General features: G+C 35.9%; 2 protein-coding genes across 2 annotated transcripts; both read right to left on the bottom strand.

The window, feature by feature from the left end:
- Positions 1 to 5,219: 5,219 nt before the first annotated feature.
- Positions 5,220 to 6,252, bottom strand: LOC106665011. Its single transcript, XM_014391129.2, has 3 exons — positions 6,019 to 6,252; positions 5,813 to 5,953; positions 5,220 to 5,461 (listed from the first exon to the last, which is right to left on the bottom strand). The coding sequence occupies exons 1-3, from the start codon at positions 6,080 to 6,082 to the stop codon at positions 5,262 to 5,264; spliced, it is 405 nt and encodes a 134-aa protein (XP_014246615.1). The 5' UTR covers positions 6,083 to 6,252; the 3' UTR covers positions 5,220 to 5,261.
- A 7,605-nt stretch (positions 6,253 to 13,857) lies between these two features.
- Positions 13,858 to 19,042, bottom strand: LOC106665006. Its single transcript, XM_014391124.2, has 3 exons — positions 18,930 to 19,042; positions 18,674 to 18,862; positions 13,858 to 14,218 (listed from the first exon to the last, which is right to left on the bottom strand). The coding sequence occupies exons 1-3, from the start codon at positions 18,976 to 18,978 to the stop codon at positions 14,010 to 14,012; spliced, it is 447 nt and encodes a 148-aa protein (XP_014246610.1). The 5' UTR covers positions 18,979 to 19,042; the 3' UTR covers positions 13,858 to 14,009.
- Between the last annotated feature and the right edge of the window lie 308 nt (positions 19,043 to 19,350).

Raw genomic sequence — 19,350 nt, 5'->3', positions numbered from 1 at the left:
AAACATAAAACACGCAAGAATGGCACACTTACGCAGAAAACAACACGTTGAGTGAGTAGAAAAACTTTGATTGAATATAAAAAATATATTTTGCATTGTATAAATTCACTTTTTTCCACATCCTACATGTATTTTTTAAATTTAAACAATGTTTGTAAATCCCAGGCCCTGAAGATGATCTCAATAAAGATCGAAACGTTGGCACGATAAAGAAAATGTTTTTCTGAAACCTACATCACACCAGACCGCATCTCACGATTTCTGAACAATTAAGTAAAAAAATTTTTGGTGGAATTAGGTCGAAAATATTAGACACGTCCTAGGGCGTTTTTGGCAATGGAAGATTTTCCGGGAAAGAATTATTTCGAAAGTCGATAGAGTAGATTTAATAAGTAGGAATTGATTAATACATTTTTTTAACATATTACCTTAAAAAAAAGTAAAAACAAGTTGCGACGGGACTTGACGATGTGGGCCATGTCACAAGACATTTGCCCTAGCTTAAATACTCGCAAGCTTCACCATAAAATCTGGATCTTCTTATAAATTTTAATGTTAAGGGATTTTAGCACGGTTGTTCTTTTAGAATAAAATCCTAAAATGTTTTTAGGTTTACCGACGTTGCAAATACTTCAAAATCATGAAAAACATTTATAATAATATAAGTTCAATATATTTATGTAATACTAAAATAAGGAATAATAAATTTACGAACTCGGTTTACTGGCGAACGATTTTATTTTATCGTGGAGTTGAGCCAGTAAAATATCGCACCACAAATTGTCCAACTCCTAAAATGGTGAATCTTCCCGAACCTGTTTTAATTAATTACAATCTGTGAAGTTTGTCACGATCCTGGGTAACCGCGATGCAAGGAGGAATTCAAAACCTCTTCTTCCAACTGGAAGGACTTGTGTGCTCGAGCCGTGATATTGTCCGTACATCCAAACAATGAGATTTAGGGAAACGATTTAAGGCAGGCAAAGGAAATAATTCTATTTTAGCTAATGTTGTTTTAATTGGTGAAGGGATTATTTATATTTAAATTTTAATTATAATTATTTGAAATCAAGGATTGGTCATTATATTTGATTTTTCCTCGATCATTTGTACTTCTATTTCCGCTGGCGGGAAAGCGGTGTGAGAGATACCTTGAATGGATTACTCGGAAAAGTTTGCATCTGGAAAACGAGCTATGTTCGGAATAAATGTGATTCCTAAGTTGACAAAAATAATTTTTTTTTTACCTGAAACAAGATTTTTGATCTGATATTATGTATTTTGGTAAACCGTGTGGATTAAAAATTTTCTTGGGTGTAGGGATTTTTTGTCTTTTTCTTCCCAAGAAAGTTATTAAAAAAGGAAGGAAGAATTTGTAAAGATGTGAAAAAATGTTTGAGGGGATTCTGCATGACCTAGTTTTGAAGATGACCTTGATCTTTACCGTCAGTTTCTTCAGGAATGCTGAATCTTGACAAATAATCAGCGACTGTATTATTTGTTCGTTTTCGTGTTTTGTGTCAGACTTAAAACTGTATTGTTCTGCGGCCTATTGAAGTGCAGGATTACTTAAAATTCTAGTTTTGACACCTCCTAAAAGTATGCACTTAAGTCTGTGTAATGATAAAATTTTTTGAAATTAATGGAAGTTATGTAATCCGTTAAAATAAAAGTCAAAAAAAAAACTTTATTTATAATAACGAATACAATTTTATACAACAAGTATACCGGCTAACAACTAGCATAACCCTGCGTCTAGGATAAGACTAAGAGTAAGACTTAATAGAAGACTAACGGAAGACTGTCGGCCCTAGCGCCTGAGCCCTATTTATATGGAAGTGAAGTTTGCTGACTCAGACGCTGTGGATTCTGGAAGACGGTACCATAACTTGGATAAAGATTTGTGCAAATAATTTCTTCTTGTGAGATAGAATCTCATGCTTAGATAGCAACTTGAGAAAAAAAGCTCTCGTTCGTAAGTGCACTTAGAGTTGCGGATATTTCCTAAAGAACACGTACCCAGAAATGACAACTCATTTGAACATTTTGGGTGCTTCTAATTTTTGATGGCTTCTATTCTTATGTGGTCGGTCGATATTGAGTCATACGGAATTTGCTGGCCTAAATTCATACTGTTGGTTGGAAAAGTTTGAGTTTCTCGGGATTGGGAGTCACATTATTTATTCGTAAAATTTCAAGTTCAATGCTAAGACTTATGTTCAATGTGTTCTGCCATAATGCAAAAATTTATTACCCTACGTTTCTCCGCACGTCGTCTCCTCACTTTCCGCTCTGTGATGTGGCGCCCGAAGTACAAATTGTTATAACCTCAAGTTCCGCTGACATTCCCACCCAAAACAGACACTCCTTCTCAAGTTAAATATATCTAACCCGGTTGCCGAATCGCGACCCATTGGCTTTGTTCTCATCACGTCCCGAATCTTCTTCCAAAAAATTCCCTAAAAAAAGCATGATCTTCCTCACGTATCTATTACAGTACATTCTGCATTACATACTTTCCTTTTGGAAAATTTTTGAAAGTTGATATTTTCCGGCTTTTGAATGTTTTGAATATTTCGCCGTTTTACTTGCTCGAGTCATCTATGTGAATATATTATTTTACAGTATTTTTTATGTAGATTACAATAAAAATATAACCTTATTTTTTTTCTGTTTGACATTTAAATCCATTTAGCTCTTTTTGAATTATAGCCGTTCCAATTGATATTCCAAAAATCGGAAAAAATTTAGTGGCCAAAAATTCGATAAACATAAATAAAAACAAAAAAATATAGTTATGGATATCTGGAGGTGTTAAAACGAAATTCATATTAGTTTCACGAGAAAAAATTTTATGACCGTTTACTTGAAAAATATTTGGGTTTTAGGAATTTTTTCGTTATTGATAAACTTCGATAGCTTTTACTATATTAAAAAAAAAAATGGATAATGAAAGTTACGAGTATTTCTTATAACAAAACCCAGAATATTAAGAGCTAATTACTATTATTAGGATAATATTTAGTTGTGTTGTAATTCACAATTTTCGCAGGTTCAAAATTGAGCGGCAATAAAAAGCAGCTTTTCATTGGAAAGTCGCGTTGGCGGTGGATCGGGGGGTTCACACCAGAGCGATAAGGTACACTTCTTTAGGTCATAAGCGATAATCGATAATTGTAAGATACACAACGTTCAGGCCTAGAAAAAACGGGAAGTAACGACAAAACACACGTACGATTGTACACACATGTACGATTGCGACATCTGTCGTAAGATACTTGAACCCGGCCTGCTTCTCTCTTCATTCGGTAGTGAAGATGGCAAATTCAAAGTGAGGACATTGGCTTTGTGATTTCTTTTATCCGGGATGCAGACTCACTTATGAATTATTCTTTGAAATCGTATAACAAATGTGAAGAAACCGGCTTGACGTAAGAACAGCAAGCATTCTTGACTTATCCCATGCTCCATATGGAGTCACGGATGGTGAGACTGCTCTCTTTAGGGATGGTTAGGGATGTCCATTTACATGATATATTGGCTCGTTTGGGTTTCGAACCTCCCCATTTTTTCGTGACGTAAGTGTGGTGGTAAAGCACAAAAGAGACATAATTGAACGTGGGGAGAGTAATCTCTATTCAGTTAACATCAACTTGAGAAGGAACCATCCAACAAGGTAGACAACTTAGCAAAAAGCGGGGTTTACCAACTTAATTGTAATGATTGCGACATTAAATATATAGGTCAAAGCGGTAGAGAAATAAAAACGAGAGTAAAATAACACTTGCCTAAATCGAACCAATTTTCGGAATTTAAGGACCATCTAAAAGAAACAAAACATCATTTCAATTCAAATTTAAATACAACAGTGCTACATAGTTTCAACAAAGGGAGAGAACTAGATTGGTTTCGATAAGGTACACTTCTTTAGGTCATAAGCGATAATCGATAATTGTAAGATACACAACGTTCAGGCCTAGAAAAAACGGGAAGTAACGACAAAACACACGTACGATTGTACACACATGTACGATTGCGACATCTGTCGTAAGATACTTGAACCCGGCCTGCTTCTCTCTTCATTCGGTCATCAGAGAAATTTGAAATTAAAAAATGTAAAATTGAACATGGAGATAAATGCATTAATAATGTAATAGATTTTGATCTACCTCCCATTTTAAATATGTACATAAATAATATTCAAGTCCAAATAATTAAATTAATTATTTTAATTGTTATTAATTTTATCATAATTTAATCATCTATTATTAAGGTATTATTCTAATTTTTTATCTTTTATTTTTAATCACTAATTTATAATTAATTTCTTACAGTATTTACTATTATAATATTTACTTGTTTAAATCCCGCTTTTCGCACGTTCAAAATTGAGCGGCATTAAAAACCAGCTTCTCATTGGAACGTCGCGTTGGCGAGGGTATCAGCGGGTTCACTTTTGCAATTCGTGTCGAGAAACGTGGTTGTAGAACTCCTTCAGCCTGATGATGAGCTAAAAGCTCGAAATTCGGATCATTGCAAAACAAATTACTGTTAGTAAGAATTGTATTTTTAAAAAGGATCTCTTTATGTGAACATTTTCTTCAAACTGTTTCCATTGCCAAGCGAAGAACCATAATGCGATTGAAACTATCGGAAACTGCAGCAATCAGATTCTTTTATAACGGCATTGCTTATTCCATTGACTGCACACAATTATGCATGATATGCAGTTTGAAGGATAATGAAACTTTGGCACACATAATACGGGAGCGGAACCTATATATTCGTCATTAAGGAAAAAATATTTACAAAATTGGTTAAACTTTGCATTGGGTGCATTGAAATTGATAGATTTCGTGTTGGATGAATGATGCAGTCTGCCAGAGGTTTTATTTTATTCGTCCATAATAGAATGTTTGACAAGTTATATAATAAATAAATGCATTGACATAATATAATGTTGTAAATCATAATAAAATATACATCCCTTGTATATGCATATAAATAATGCTTAAATACAATAAAAAAATACTCTACACTACTTCGTAGTTGAAATATCATCGGAAAAGTATATTCTATACATTTCATTATTTATGTAGATCCGTGTTTAAGGCATTGATCATAGAACTCTCAAGATTTCAAGAACATTGAACGTCACGCAATTAAAATTGTGTTGAATCACTTAAAATAATCGAACCTCGAAGTCCGCACGCATAAAATAAAATGTAAGACAACACATAAAATTTTTTATTGTAAGTAAACTACAAAAGCTTGGAAGCAGATATTAACAAGGCGATAACAAAAGTGACAGTCAAGTCTATATTTGCGGCTGAATTGCACAAATTTCCAGTACAGAAGTCGCAGGAGTTGAAGGCGTTGAAGCTATACACACGTTGTAACTTCTGTAACTCCTTATTGCAATCATCGATCGCACAACCTCTATGTGTGACTTGTTTATGTTCTGAAACAACAAACAACATATCAAACCTAAATGATAAGCAATTATTTTATTTAACCCTCTTACTACTTATAAAAAACTCAAATAACAAATAACAATGATTTGGTCGATTTTTAAGCTCAAATGTTTACGTTATGCTTAACATTTTAAACAAGAAATGAAAGTTGTAAGATGTGCCCTGAATGGTTAATATGTATTACAAATTGTGACAACCAATTTTTTAATTTTTAATACATCGGCAATACATTAATTGAAGACCATGCTAGAAAAAGTACCTATTTAGAGGAAATTTAGTTGTACAATATTTTTATTATAAGTCGTGTAATGATAATTTTTATATCCTAAAATACTCACGGTACTGAAATGTCACTTTGGTACAGTAAGTAGGCTCTCCGCTGTTCGGACATGTTTCAACTTCTGCTTTTGAAATGTTTTGTAGGTCGTGGCAGTCTTCGTAATAAATGGTGCTGCATTTGTAACAGTCAAGCCCCCAACCTGCAATTATGATCTATTAGACTTGAAATACAAATTTTTAAAAAAATGGCGATGGCTCTTTTTACCTAATTGAACGAGGCATGAGAGTGCGCAGAGTAGAAATATAGGGCGTATGATTTGTACTGCCATGATAACTGTCTGTAAACCACTCACGATCAGATGAAGCGTGTCAAATGGTGACCATTATTATGTTTGCAAGGTGATCTGTCCAGGAAAAAAAGTGCGTTTTAAACCGAATCTCTAGTCGTGCGCGATCGTTATTGCCCTGCCGATCCCAACACCCGACTAGTCCCCCACCAACTACAAGGTCGCCCAAGTCCCCACTCATTCAGTACTTACGTTGACATCCCAAACAAACGTAGTATTTAACACAAAAAAATAGATAAACTTTTATTGGAAATTATAAAATTCCAAAACAATGTACCAATGGTAACTTATGTGCACTACTGAAACATTCCCAAACAGACCCGTATGAGCCAAGATAAAATATTTTAGTAACTTTTAAAAAATGTCTTTCCGCCTTTTCTTCTGTCTGTATTTCAAGATGATTTTTTTTTTATTTACCCAAAAATTTGAATAATTATCCTCTATGTAGAGGTAGTCTATAGTCTAATTTGGTTTTGAAAAACAATGTTTATTAAAATGTTACATTTTATGTAATAATATGTTATATTTTATAATTGTTGACGTTTTCATGTAAAGCAAAGGGCACCAGGAGCAGATATAAAGATCTTTTAAGATATAAAAGAAACGTTTTACTTGCATAAAAATGTATTCCGCATGTATTTCTTACTTTGCTTTTTACTAAAAAATGTCTTTATACACTGGCTGGCGAAAAATTCCACCCAATTGATTTTTCTTCATTTTCTCGATAAAAGGAAATTCTGCCCTTAATTTGTCCCATTGTTTTTGCCAATAAATATTTTTTATGCTGTTTCAAATTGGGAATATCAATTAGAGGTAAACACACATAATCATTAATCTAAAACAAGGATAAAGGATTTTTCAATGATTACTTTTTACGGATTTTAATATGTTTGTTCAATCCCATTTGAATTCCGAAACAAAAACTGTTTAGGTTTCATCTTTGTTTACTTAATTTCAATTTTTAAACTTAAAAATGCCGCTTAGTGCTGAGGATGTTGTGCGTGGTGTGGCACATTTTGATGATGGACGTTCCATCAGGTAGACGACTATTGCCATCGGAGTTCCCTACGAAACTCTGCGAGACCACATTAGATGTTTTTGGGTCCTACCATAGAAAGCCCGGTTCTGGACGCCCTAGAGTAAAAGAATCACAGGATGACCGTTTTTTGACTTTGACTATTTTGCGAAACCGGCATCACTCTTTGTTGTTCAAGCGATTCATCAGCTCCAGGAAAGTTTGAGGTACCAAATTTCTGAACGCACTGCTCGAAGAAGATTAAATCAGAATGGACTGATGGCTTTTAGCCACATAAGAGGACCAGAATTGACCAGAACATAGAGTTGCATGGGTTGCATTTGCTCGAGAACACAGCCATTGATCTTTGAACGATTGGTCTGCTGTATTTTTTAAAGACGAATGTAGATTTGCTCTACGATCTCCAGATGGGCGTGAAAGAGTGTGGAGAAGGCGAAATGAAAGGTAAAAAGCCTGTAATTTTTCCCAAAGCCACCTTTTCAACGTAGTTCAGTGATGGTGAGGGCGGAAATTTTAAAGGAGAGTCGCACAGAGTTGGTTCTTGTGCGTGGAGTAATGTAAAATAAATACATCTTATTACAACAAATTTAAACAAAACCCCAAAAAAGTAACATTTAGATCAGTGATCCCATCGATTTCAGATTTCCTATTTCATCCCAGTGATTTAAATAAAGCATAGGGATAGAGCTAGGAATAAAAGAGGCGGCCAGAAGGGCTTCTGCACCTCGACCTAAATAGATCTACTGTGCTCCCTTGCTTTTCTATAACGGGTTATAAAAAACTCGCTGGCCAGCTTCAGGTTGTTAATCAGGCTCCTTAGTGTAGGACCTTGCATGCGGCTTTTCTTGTCCTAATTGGAACTTACACCTACATAGACCTTCACAAAATCGTAAAATATGTTCTGCCGTCTCCTCTTCCTGGCAGTATCTGCACAATGTTTCTTCTGTTTGTACTCCTATACGGTGCATGTGCTTTCTTAAGTGGCAATGACCAACCAGAATCCTGGATGGGTCGCGGTTGCCTTCCAGTAATTCCTTTCTATGTTTTGCATATGGTGCTTCTATGAATTTCTTCACGTGCTTCATTCCTGTGGTATGAATGTTTTGGACTCATTGAGGATCCATTTCCAAGATGATGTATCCTCTTTTCTGTTAGGATGCTAAGCAGTAGGGTTCATTTGTAAATCATTGGTAATGTAAAATAAAATAAGCTTATTGCAACAAAATTAAACAAAACCAAAAAAGTAACATTTAGACCAGTGATCACATCGATTTCAGATTTCCTATTTCATCCCAGTTATAAAGCATAAACATACTTGTTATTTCATTCGTTCATGTAGTGATTATCTAAACTATAGATAAACTATAAAATATGAAGTAGGGGTCGTTTATTCTTTCAGAATCATTTTCATCACCTTTCATTATAGACCCGTATTCAGTTTTTATTTCCATCGATCATTGAATGAATGAATAATATGCTTTATATTCACTAATTTCGTGGTCCGCTTGACCAATTAATATATTATAATTAATTATGGTTTTTAGTTGAGATAAAAAAGTCAATGGCATGAGCGGGATTTGAACCCACGACCTTCGGCTTGATACGCCGCTACTCTACCACTTGAGCTATTGTGACCTCGATCCACTCAGACACTAAACTTCCCATCTCAACCCCACCTTTTGAATTTTCCGTCACGATAGCTCAAGTGGTAATGTTACGGTACGTTTTATCTCAACTAAAAACCATAATTAATTATAATATGCTTTATGGTACAATAAATATTTTTTTAACATGATATATATTTCAAAGCATGAATGACAATGGCAGAGACCGTCTGTCGAGTTGCTGCTAAATTACTAAATCAATTATATCTTTAATAATTTTTTATTTTATTTTATTTTTATTTTTAATTTTTTTTAAATTTTTTTAAACTTTTTTAATAATTGAAATTTGGAATTATATATCATCGTGCGAGAAATTTTATTGTATGAACCAAATAAATTCCGCCATTAAGGATATTTACTACCTCGGTTGTATCTAATTGTGGTTTCCCTAAATATATTTTCCTGAACTCACCTAGCACTGGACATTTACCCAAAAAGTGCACAGTGTCCTTTGGAACATTGAGATTGCACATTGAGCAAGTAAAATTTAAATCGCTCCTCCAACGCTGGCAGTTCAGTTGCAGGAGTTCTCCCCTCGCACTAAGCAGTAATGAATTGCCATAAATATTTTTAAAAAATTTATATAATGGTCACCTTGGTCTAAGTATAAACTTGCATATGATCTATGGTAAACATTATCCCTAGCCCTAGTCACTATATCATTCCTTAGTTGCGCCTCTAGCGTCATTAGAGTGCTTCTATTTATTTCAATACTATAATGCCTTCCTATTTCCGACAGATGTTTAAACCATGATATTTCTTTTGTTATTTGTTATTGGCTAGGAAATGTGTTAATCTACTTGGGGGTTATCTAAGATCTTGCTAATGTTCTGTAAATGCAGGGTCATTGTATGAATATAAAGCGGAGTGATTGAAGTCTCAATATAAATCATGCAGTCTGGAGTGTTAGTGGGAAGGTAAAACAACTTTTTCATAAAATATTTTTGAATCGTCTCTACTTCCTTTATATTTAAGAAGCCCCAGATCTGCGCCCCATAACAAACAATGGTATTGTACTGTTAAAAATGCTTATTTTTTATCAAGAGATATATTTTATCTTGTTCACTATTACCCTTTTCCAGTTGCTATTAACTGCCGATTTAGCACAACTATTTTTTTCTTTAAAAGGCATCCCTAAATTAAATGGTGTAATATCAAATCCTTGTGATAGTGCCGAAGTGCGGGCACTCCCAACACGACACGCAAGAATGGCACAATTACACAGAAGACAAACACTTTGAGCCCTGAAGATGATCTCAATAAAGATCGAAACGTTGGCTCGATAAAGAAAATGTTTTTCTGAAACCTACATCACACCAGACCCATCTCACGATTTCTGAATAAATTGATTAATGGTCACTAACCACCACACGTTTCATAGTTCATTACAGAAATAATGTCATATTGTCTATTGCAGTTTGTTTAACTCAGTACTTTCTGGCATTTCCTTCGTTGTCATTGAATGTCTGTAAATGTTTTTACATTTCTATAAATAAAAGTGGTTTTTTCCAACGCTATGGTCTGAAGCGGAATTTGTTTGTCCACCGCACCCTAGTAAATAGAAAGTCAAGAGTCTGTTTCCTCAAGTATGAAATTCCATCTCAATAAATGGGATGTGAAAAAAATCGGTGTAACTACTCATCTTCCTTAGAACCGGGTCAATATGTTGTCGTTGTCGAGACAGTTGACTAACTTGGAGTCTTGTTTAATCGGTGACCTCATTTTTCAACTCTACACGGAATCGCTGAAATAATTTTTTTTACAATGCAATAATGGAACTTGATTTTGTTGACAAAGAAATAAAAAAATTGATTTGTTAATTGGGAATTGAATTATCACAAAGAGGAGACATAGGGGGCTCTTATCACAAATACTACTAGCTATTAAGATAAAAATTTAATAAGACGAGGAAGTGTACAAATTGCAAGAAAATTGTTTACACTTAAAGCGTTTTTAATTTTGTTCATGTTTATCACAAAATACTCCATAATTTAATAAATTTATCATTTTCCTAAATTTCAGTCATTATTTTTATAAAAATGTGCGAATAAATTGTAAAATTAATAAAATGTTTATAAAAATCTGTCAGCACATTTAAAAATCAAATAATCTGTTCTTTTTTCGTGTAAAACACAAATATGCATAAAACATAATTGAATTCTTAATATAAATAAATGAACGGTGATAAATATGTGTATGTTTTTGTGGCATTAATTTAGCGATCATCGATCTCCTCACAGAAGGCTCAAAATAAACTCTTCAAGTATATCTTAATTAGTTTCGTATAATGGATTATTTACTATATATTATTAACTAAAAATTTTTATATATGGATTTATTTCTGTATGTTTGTATACCGGCTCTGGTAGAGGGTCCAAGGACTATGGATGTTTCGGTGTTTGTTTACTTGTAATGTACCGAAAATGTAAAATGCTTCTTCAATAAAATATTATAGTATCACTATTAAATCCATTATATTTCGTGGTCCGATTGATCAAATAACTTCTTTCATTTTATTAATCTTGACCTTATGTAAGGCATTGGTTGAAATGAAGAAGCAAAAAGGAAAGTTGAAAAATGGCAAAAAGGAGGGAAAATTCGAAAGGTAGGTGGTGATAGGGGGGTTGGTGTCCGACTGAATCGAAGTCACGAAAGCTCAAGTGGTAGAGCAGCGGCGTATTGAGCCGAAGGTCGTGGGTTCGAATCCCGCTCGTGACACTTTTTCATTTCAACCAATACCTTACACAAGATTGTCAATATTCTAGTCTATTTAGAAAAAATTCTTTGGTAGGGGTGGATTACAACTTTTTTTACCACTAGGAAGAATATATGTTACTGTATCAGTCAAGTTAAGCTTTAACGAGGACTATTATTCGTTTTTTAGACAGGTACCATCCCGAACTTCTTCTGTTGGTGATTTATCCGTAAGGTAAACTTTACGTTTCCATTTTGGAACGGTTATACTAGCTTCTATTTCAGGCACGCTGACCCTGTTATCCGCAATCTTCACTCAATCATTTATCTCAGTACGGCATAAGCACGATAATATACCCAATGTTAAGCAAAAATAGGTATTTTTTCTACTCTCTTGGTACAATAATTTCTTTGCAATCTTAACAGCATTGAGGGCTTCTTTATTGTAAGGGACTTTTTAAGTCTTGGCCGTTTGGTTAAGTCAATGCCTTCATACTTTAGAGCAATGTCAACTATTTCACCAAATAGTCTGTTTTCCTTTCATCCTGGAGTAAACTATATATGTGTGGCGGGAGCACTTGTTTGAATTATACTTCCTGTTCATCAGTTCGTTGGTCATTAACCATTTCAGACCGAATCAGCAATAGTTAATACCACTTCTCTCTTTCTTACTTGATCTATTTAGGCTATTGATAAAATAACTCCTATTTGGCCCGAAAGTCTGCGCTGACACTGAGATGTTAGGCATGATATTATGTCATAATATTATGACCTATCTTTGAGGTTAGGTCTGTTTTCATTTTGGTTGCCTGATAATTGATTGCAGTTAAGTTCATAGCTCTTGACCATTTCATCCTTTTGGCTTATCATTTGGTCTCCGGTTCCTATTTCACGCGGGAAATTTTCCCATCCTAGCAAGGCCGGTAATTTTATACCAATTTCTTAGGGCCGGATACGATGTTGCGTGCTCGTTTCCGGTGGTATAGCGCTTTACGTTAGAGGGTCCAGGATCGCGCTGATTCACCCGCCATTAGTTGCTCAAATGTGTCCTCTGTCACCGCGCTACCACTAGGACCAGCTCTGCAGGCAAAGACCTCCTCGGGCGATCGCATTGAATAATTATTTCGTCTCGTACACACCAATTAGGGTAACAAGCCATTTATGCTTTTGATCTGGTAGAAAAGCAAAAGGATTTTTGGATACAGGAAGGATAAGTTAAGGCGCAACGGCAGTAACTCTTTTAGTCGCCTCTTACGACAAGCGAAAGATACTGTGGTTCTTTTCTGCTCCAGGAGACACAATTATTAATTAATTATTTATAATTATTATTAGTCTTATTCCTGTCAGGCATTTATACAATACAATTTCCATTTTCATATTAAGTAATAACGTTACCTTAAATCAAACAAATTATTTATTAATTGTTGCAGTTACGTAAACGATCTAACATTTTGAATTGAGCATTTGATTGATAAGTGAAAATAATATTTCAGTTGTTTATTCGCGGGTATATGTGTCAATGTTAGATTTTTTGTAAAAAGAAATCCTTGATAATGATTGTATCTCAATGGGAATCAGCGTTAGTCAGAACACTTCATATTCTAATCTTATAAGGGGAGGCCACATCCGTATCATCCATTTCAATGATACTTTTTTGGGTGATGATCAAAACATATTACAATACATATGGGATCGAGAGTTTTTATCAATGGATCCAATTTTTCCCTAGTAGGCCGGATATAGTTATTTTTTAATTTGGTTTTCTGCCTTGGTTATGCATGCAATTTAAGGTTAAATATCATTAGATTATCAATTAATGTTCATTTTTTCTTCACAATGTGCCCTAGGAAGCAATATAAAACATTAAGTAAAGTTACATAATGATTTTTATGTGTAGTTTTCTGCCTTTGTTGCGCATATATTCCAAGATTATTATGTATCATTCGATTTGGTTTATTATCTAGGATTTTCGGATCAGTTGATACTGGATCGTTTTAAAGGAGAACAAATATGAAAAAAACGGTTCTAATAGTGTAGGCCAAAAACATATCTTTTTTAAAAAAGATTTAATGTCATGAACAATATTTCATAGAAATGAAAAAAGAGTCTTATTTACGGATAGCCGGATTTTGGAGTTACTTGTAGACTTTTGGCTTTTAAACCCTAGTGAAGTTTCAGTTGAGTTGTTTCATAGCTATTATCATTTTTATTATTATCGAAAAACAATCAAAAGGCAATTTTTTTAAGGGGTTTATAAGATTTCTTATTTTCAATATACAACTTACTCTTAAATTTTTATAACTAAGCTTAAATTTTTACAGGAACATTTCTTTAAAAGATGCGTCAAAGAAATAATGAACAGTGATACTTAAAAAAATTTGTATTAGCACAATTAAATAAAAGAACAACAGTACAAAAATAAATTACATATTAATAATTATAAATAGCACTTATATCGAAATTAAACGGTTGTCCATCCGGCCGTCGAATGCTTATGTTACGGTTTAAAAAAAAATTACGAGAAATAGTAAGACGATATTAGAAATGTTGAAAAAATGGAAAAGCTGGTCGCCAAGATGCTCGAGGAACCGTTGCACAAGTTATAATTGCACGTACGGCATGTTGCAGAGTACCCTTTGTAATTTTTCTGCAGGTTACTGAAGATCGTCGAACAGTTAATGTTCGGAAAGCAGTCTCTAACGGTGATATTGGATGGTACGTTATCTGAAATGAGAAAATATATAATCATAGGTATAATGGTTTTAAAATTTTATGTTTTTTATGTGTATTTAGAAACATGAAAAAAGGACAAAATTATCAATAGGCACAGACCTAGCGCTGAAGATGGAGAGAAACCGATACCTGTCTGACAGACCAAAACAGCGAGGATATGCACACCAAAATGGACGGAAACAAGATAATTATAATTTTTTTTTTCAATGGATACCAGGAACTGGAGTAGTTCCCTCCTGAGCACTGCAGCTGTACAGCTTATTGTACTTTATCCCTGGCTCCATTTTTTTTTTTGGGGGGGGGGGGGGCTCGCAACACAAGTGTGAATGAGCCCCCGGTGTGCCGGTGTTCTACCATCGAAAAAAACTCATTTTTGAAGGGGATTGAGAACAAATTCAGAGTCGCTGAGATCTGATCCCGCACCTTCCATTGACGAGTGCCTGTCAATTTCTTTCAATTGCGGCCACCTTAGTCGTCAGAAAAAGTCCAGAGGGGACGGAGGGGATCGAACCCACGACAGCGGGATCTACTAGCCGAGAGTCTGACGCCTTAACCACTCGGCTACCGCAGCCCCCCAGCTAATTATAATAGTAGGAATCGGAAAAAATTCCAAATTCTACCAATTGAAGTCGTGTAAAACGCGAACGTTATTGCAATAAATTTAAATAAATAAAGACAAACAAAAGTTTAGCTCTGAGTTATAGTTCACTAAACTAAGAACCCTCTTCTACACTTAAGAAACATTTAAAAACGTCAGTTAAGATGTAGCAAATTAAAAAATTCCAATCAACAATCGATAAAAATTTATATTGACCACACTTACCAAATTCAACTAATACCTCCAGGCTTATATTGTCAATTACGACCATTGGCCTCATATAAATCCAAATTCGGAGAAATGTCACAGCCAAAGATAAAGAATGAATTTCCTTTTACTTTTTAATTCGATACACATTCTTATCTTTAAATATTCTTATTAATATCAATTTAATTTAATTCTTGCGATTTGAGTGCTACTGATACAAAAACAATTGCGCTATATTGTCTTTATTGTCTTAGAAGAAACGTTTAGAAACCACCTTACATCAGTCCAATTGTGTCAACAATGACTCAGACAATTCAGTGACAACAATGTACTCATTCCTAGTCAATTAAAAAAAATCAATTGGTTTTATCGAATCATCGTTTTAATATCATTTTCTAACTAATCTCGCTTAATGGAGACACATTATTGCTCATTTATAACGCAGTGAATATAGTTAATAAACATGTATTTCTAACCCAATAACTTTAAGTTCGATCGTTTCGATAGGTTCAGTTGTATATTTCCTGCTAAGTTGGATGAGCTATTATTCAGAAATAATGGAAAAAATTTCTAATTACGTGGTGAAAGCATATAATAGGGTAAAACAATGGGTTTCTAATTTAATATTATTTATGATTTAAAGATAAAGTTATAATAAAGCTAGTGATGATGCTAGTAAAGAAGTGATAGTGATAAATAGAACTTTAAAAACAGTAATACAAAGAAAATAAATTTAATAATAAAGATTTTATAGGCACTACTTAATGCATTGTCGGACCTGTGCGTCGTCTAGGAGAAAGGCAGCGGGCATAGATCACTGTTCAGGTGCCTAAGGGCTACAGGGATTTTTAAATGTATATTGTTTGTGTTGTGTCATGTTAATGTTAATTTACTAGAATGAATGTAATTTATTAGCGTGAAAGGATTTTAACCCCGCTCAGAGGAAAGTCAAGTACTCTTGGGGGAGTGGGTAATATCTGTAGAGTAAAAGTAGTTATTAGTGCGAGTGGAGGGGTTCGACCCCGCTCCGAGGACTAGACCAGACCCCCTACGTTTGTGGTGAAGTATATATAAAGGCTACCATTTTATGACAGCCTAGGTGGTCCGATCCTTCGCTTCTCCAAGGGTACCACGCCGGTCATACGCACAACAATGCACAGTCCGAGACACCGATTCACTACCCGTTTCCGTTCGCTTACTGACGTATTCGAGTGACTATTCAGCATGAACATCGCTTCCTCAACGCTTTCTCGCTGTCGTCCGGTCGCAACGTCTCCCGTGAGGCCGGGGAGTAATTAAGCTGGCCATACGCAAGCTTCACGAAGGTCACAGATGGAAGACAGTCTCTGTCTAAGTTCCCGCCACGCATCCATTCCCAGTGTAACTAGGGCTGAATTTGGACTGTTTAGTTACCCCGTGGTACTGACGGCCATACACCCTCCCCCGTCTATGCAGACAGGATCTAGTGCACTGGCCCTCGTGTGACTCTGCTAAGGCACCCGCCGCCCATGCCGACCCTAGGCCGACAAGAGTACAGCTTGTGCTTTAGAGAGGTTGCCACGCCCTCTGGGCTGCACCTTTATTTTGTGCCCGGATACCCCTCTTGCAACCAATGGTTAGGAGGGGTCACAGGATAGAATGAAGGAAGTCGGATTGAGAATAAGGGCCGTGAATGAGAACACGAGGTGAGCCGTTTCGGGGTATCGAGTCTCAAACCACACTATACCACCCGTCGTCGTCGTAGTTCCACACGGCTCCTATGGTTGTTCTCAAACCTGTCCAAGCCCCTAGAAAGATTAGTCCAAGCACAAGTCTCCAGGCATCTTGAACAGCCCCATCTTCCCAATCCCCTCCAATCTGGCTTCCGCCAAGGCTATTCCACCCATTCAGCACTAATAAAAATTACCAGTGACCTCCACTTAGCAATGGACCAACGGAAAGTTACTATACTTGTCCTTTTTGATTTTTCCAAAGCCTTCGATTCTGTCCCTCCCTTTTCCCTCCTCTCTAAACTCGAATCTTTTTCCTTCTCGCCAGCACCATCCGATGGTTCCACTCCTACCTTACCAATCGCCACAAGCAGTCTCCCTTCCCAATGGCCTTACCTCCTCATTCCTCCCACTAAAATCTGGGGTGCCCCAAGGCATCTCTCCTATCCTATTTTTCATTTATATCAACGACCTGCCCGACTCCATCCAGTACTGTAACCAATGTGCTGATGACTTCCAAATATACTCAGCCATTCTCAAGACCCAAAAAGACTTAAACTCCATCAACGAACGGGCACATAAAAATTCCTTAGTCCTCAATCCGTCCAAATCCACCGCCATAATTATCGGGTCCAGGCAACTCCTCAATTCCCTCCCCAGCATCCCACCTCTCATGCTAAATAACCATCCCATTCCCTTCTGCCCCTTGGTTAAAAACCTAGGAGTAGTCTTTGACCAAAACCTTTCCTGGCATCCTCACATTTCCCAAATTTCCCGCCATTGTATTGCCTCCCTCAGCCTGTTTCGTCGGTCCTGGCTTCTCTTACCTTTCTCCACCCCGAAACTCCTTGTATCTTCCCTTATACTTACCTTCTTCGAGTCTGTGTGGCAAACGGTGGTCTCTCGGAGGGGAGAACGCGCGATTGAAGCGTATTATGAATTGTTGCGTAAGGTTCGTGTTCGGCACCCCACGGGGTCCAGGGTGTCGGGGTTGTATTCCCAATTTTCCTGGCTCTTCCACTTCCGTGCACAGTATTTCCTAGGTTCCTTTCTTTTCCAGTCCACCCACACTCGTCGTCCTCCTTACATCACCCAATCCCTCCAATTCAACTCCACACATCACACTCGTAACACCCGCTCATCCCCTTCGACCTTATCCTTCCACAACATACAACCCATATCTTCGAAAGATCCTTTCTAACTCGAGCCACTAAACCCCTGGAACTCCCTTCCCCTTTCTATTCATGCTGCCTCCTTTTCCTCCTTTAAATCCCACCTGTATAAACACCTTCTCTCCCTCCAAGCAGAGACCTAACGTTAACATTTGTTACTTTTGATTAATATTCTCGTAATTTTCTCTTCTGGCCTGCCTTACTGGTATACATTGTGCCAAAATTTCTATCTCATTTTACTTTTAATTTCATAGAAGGAACTTCCTTTATTTATTCCATGGATATTATTCTTAGGGGACACCAGTCCCAGATAAAGTTATTTTTCTTCTTCTTCTTCTTCTTCAAATATCGTGAATACCGATATTGAATATACTATTATTAAATATTAACTTAGTTCTTATATAAACGTAGAGTCAGTCGAAGAGCGCTCAAATGGGTGCATACTGCAAAATAAAGATGAAAGACCAGAAAAATAAGTAAAAACACGCAAAGGGCCGGCGATGACCTCAGCCGTTTGTGGGCCATTAAACTGCCCACATTATGTACATAATTAAAAAGCTTGCGCAGTGTAACTTCTGGATATTAATATTAATGTACATATATACTCATAAAGAAACAACCTGTATGAATAGAAATATATGAATGGAAGAAATAGACATATACATGGACATGTCAAATTATACATTAATGAAGTGTTCAATTTACATTTTGGTAAATGACATTACAGTTTTATGTAGAGTTAGATGAAAGGTTTACTTACTAACTGATGCTGTAAGTTTGAAGCAGAAAATCTCATCCTTCCCGTCCTTAGCCTTAACCGGCTCTCCTAAGAATCGCGTAGCACTGTATTCTGATAGGGATGTCGGACATTCTCTGACTTTCACGTTAGGTGACATCGAATCCCCGCAGTTATTATCGTCATTACATTGGTAACAGTTGAGTGCCAAACCTGACGTTTGAAATACAGAGAACATTATCTGATACGAACTAAAAAGCAGTCGAAAAGAAAAACTTACATGTCGTGAGCACAGCAACGAAGGTGGAAAATCTAATTAGCGAACGCATGTTGCGATATATTGCGCGGAATTCCGACAACGAGTGCGGTGCCTCGGCGAACGTATTCTGAAAATATCTTATCGGCTTTTATCGGTGGGAGGGAGACTAGAGCCATACAAAACATCGATTCATTATAAAATAAAATTAAAACTCATATTCAATTAAAAGTAAATTATGGAATTTAACGGAACTGTTTCCTTCCAAAACTTTGAATACGGACAGTTAGGTTGTTCAAATTGTGCCGAGAACAACCTGTTTTTGTGTATTTATAGAATTGTTCAAACAGGCGCTCGACATTAAAACCTATACAAACAGAAACTTTTCTTGTGGTAAGGTTATAACACCGGGAAAAATACGTTAATATATTATTAGCCTAAGATT

Source organism: Cimex lectularius, unplaced genomic scaffold (genome assembly GCF_000648675.2).
Source record: "Cimex lectularius strain Harlan isolate CLEC.00 unplaced genomic scaffold, Clec_2.1 scaffold172, whole genome shotgun sequence".
Taxonomy (NCBI): Eukaryota; Metazoa; Arthropoda; class Insecta; order Hemiptera; family Cimicidae; genus Cimex; species Cimex lectularius.
Note: the sequence above shows the minus strand (reverse complement) of the source record. Positions and strands in the feature narration are given on the sequence as shown.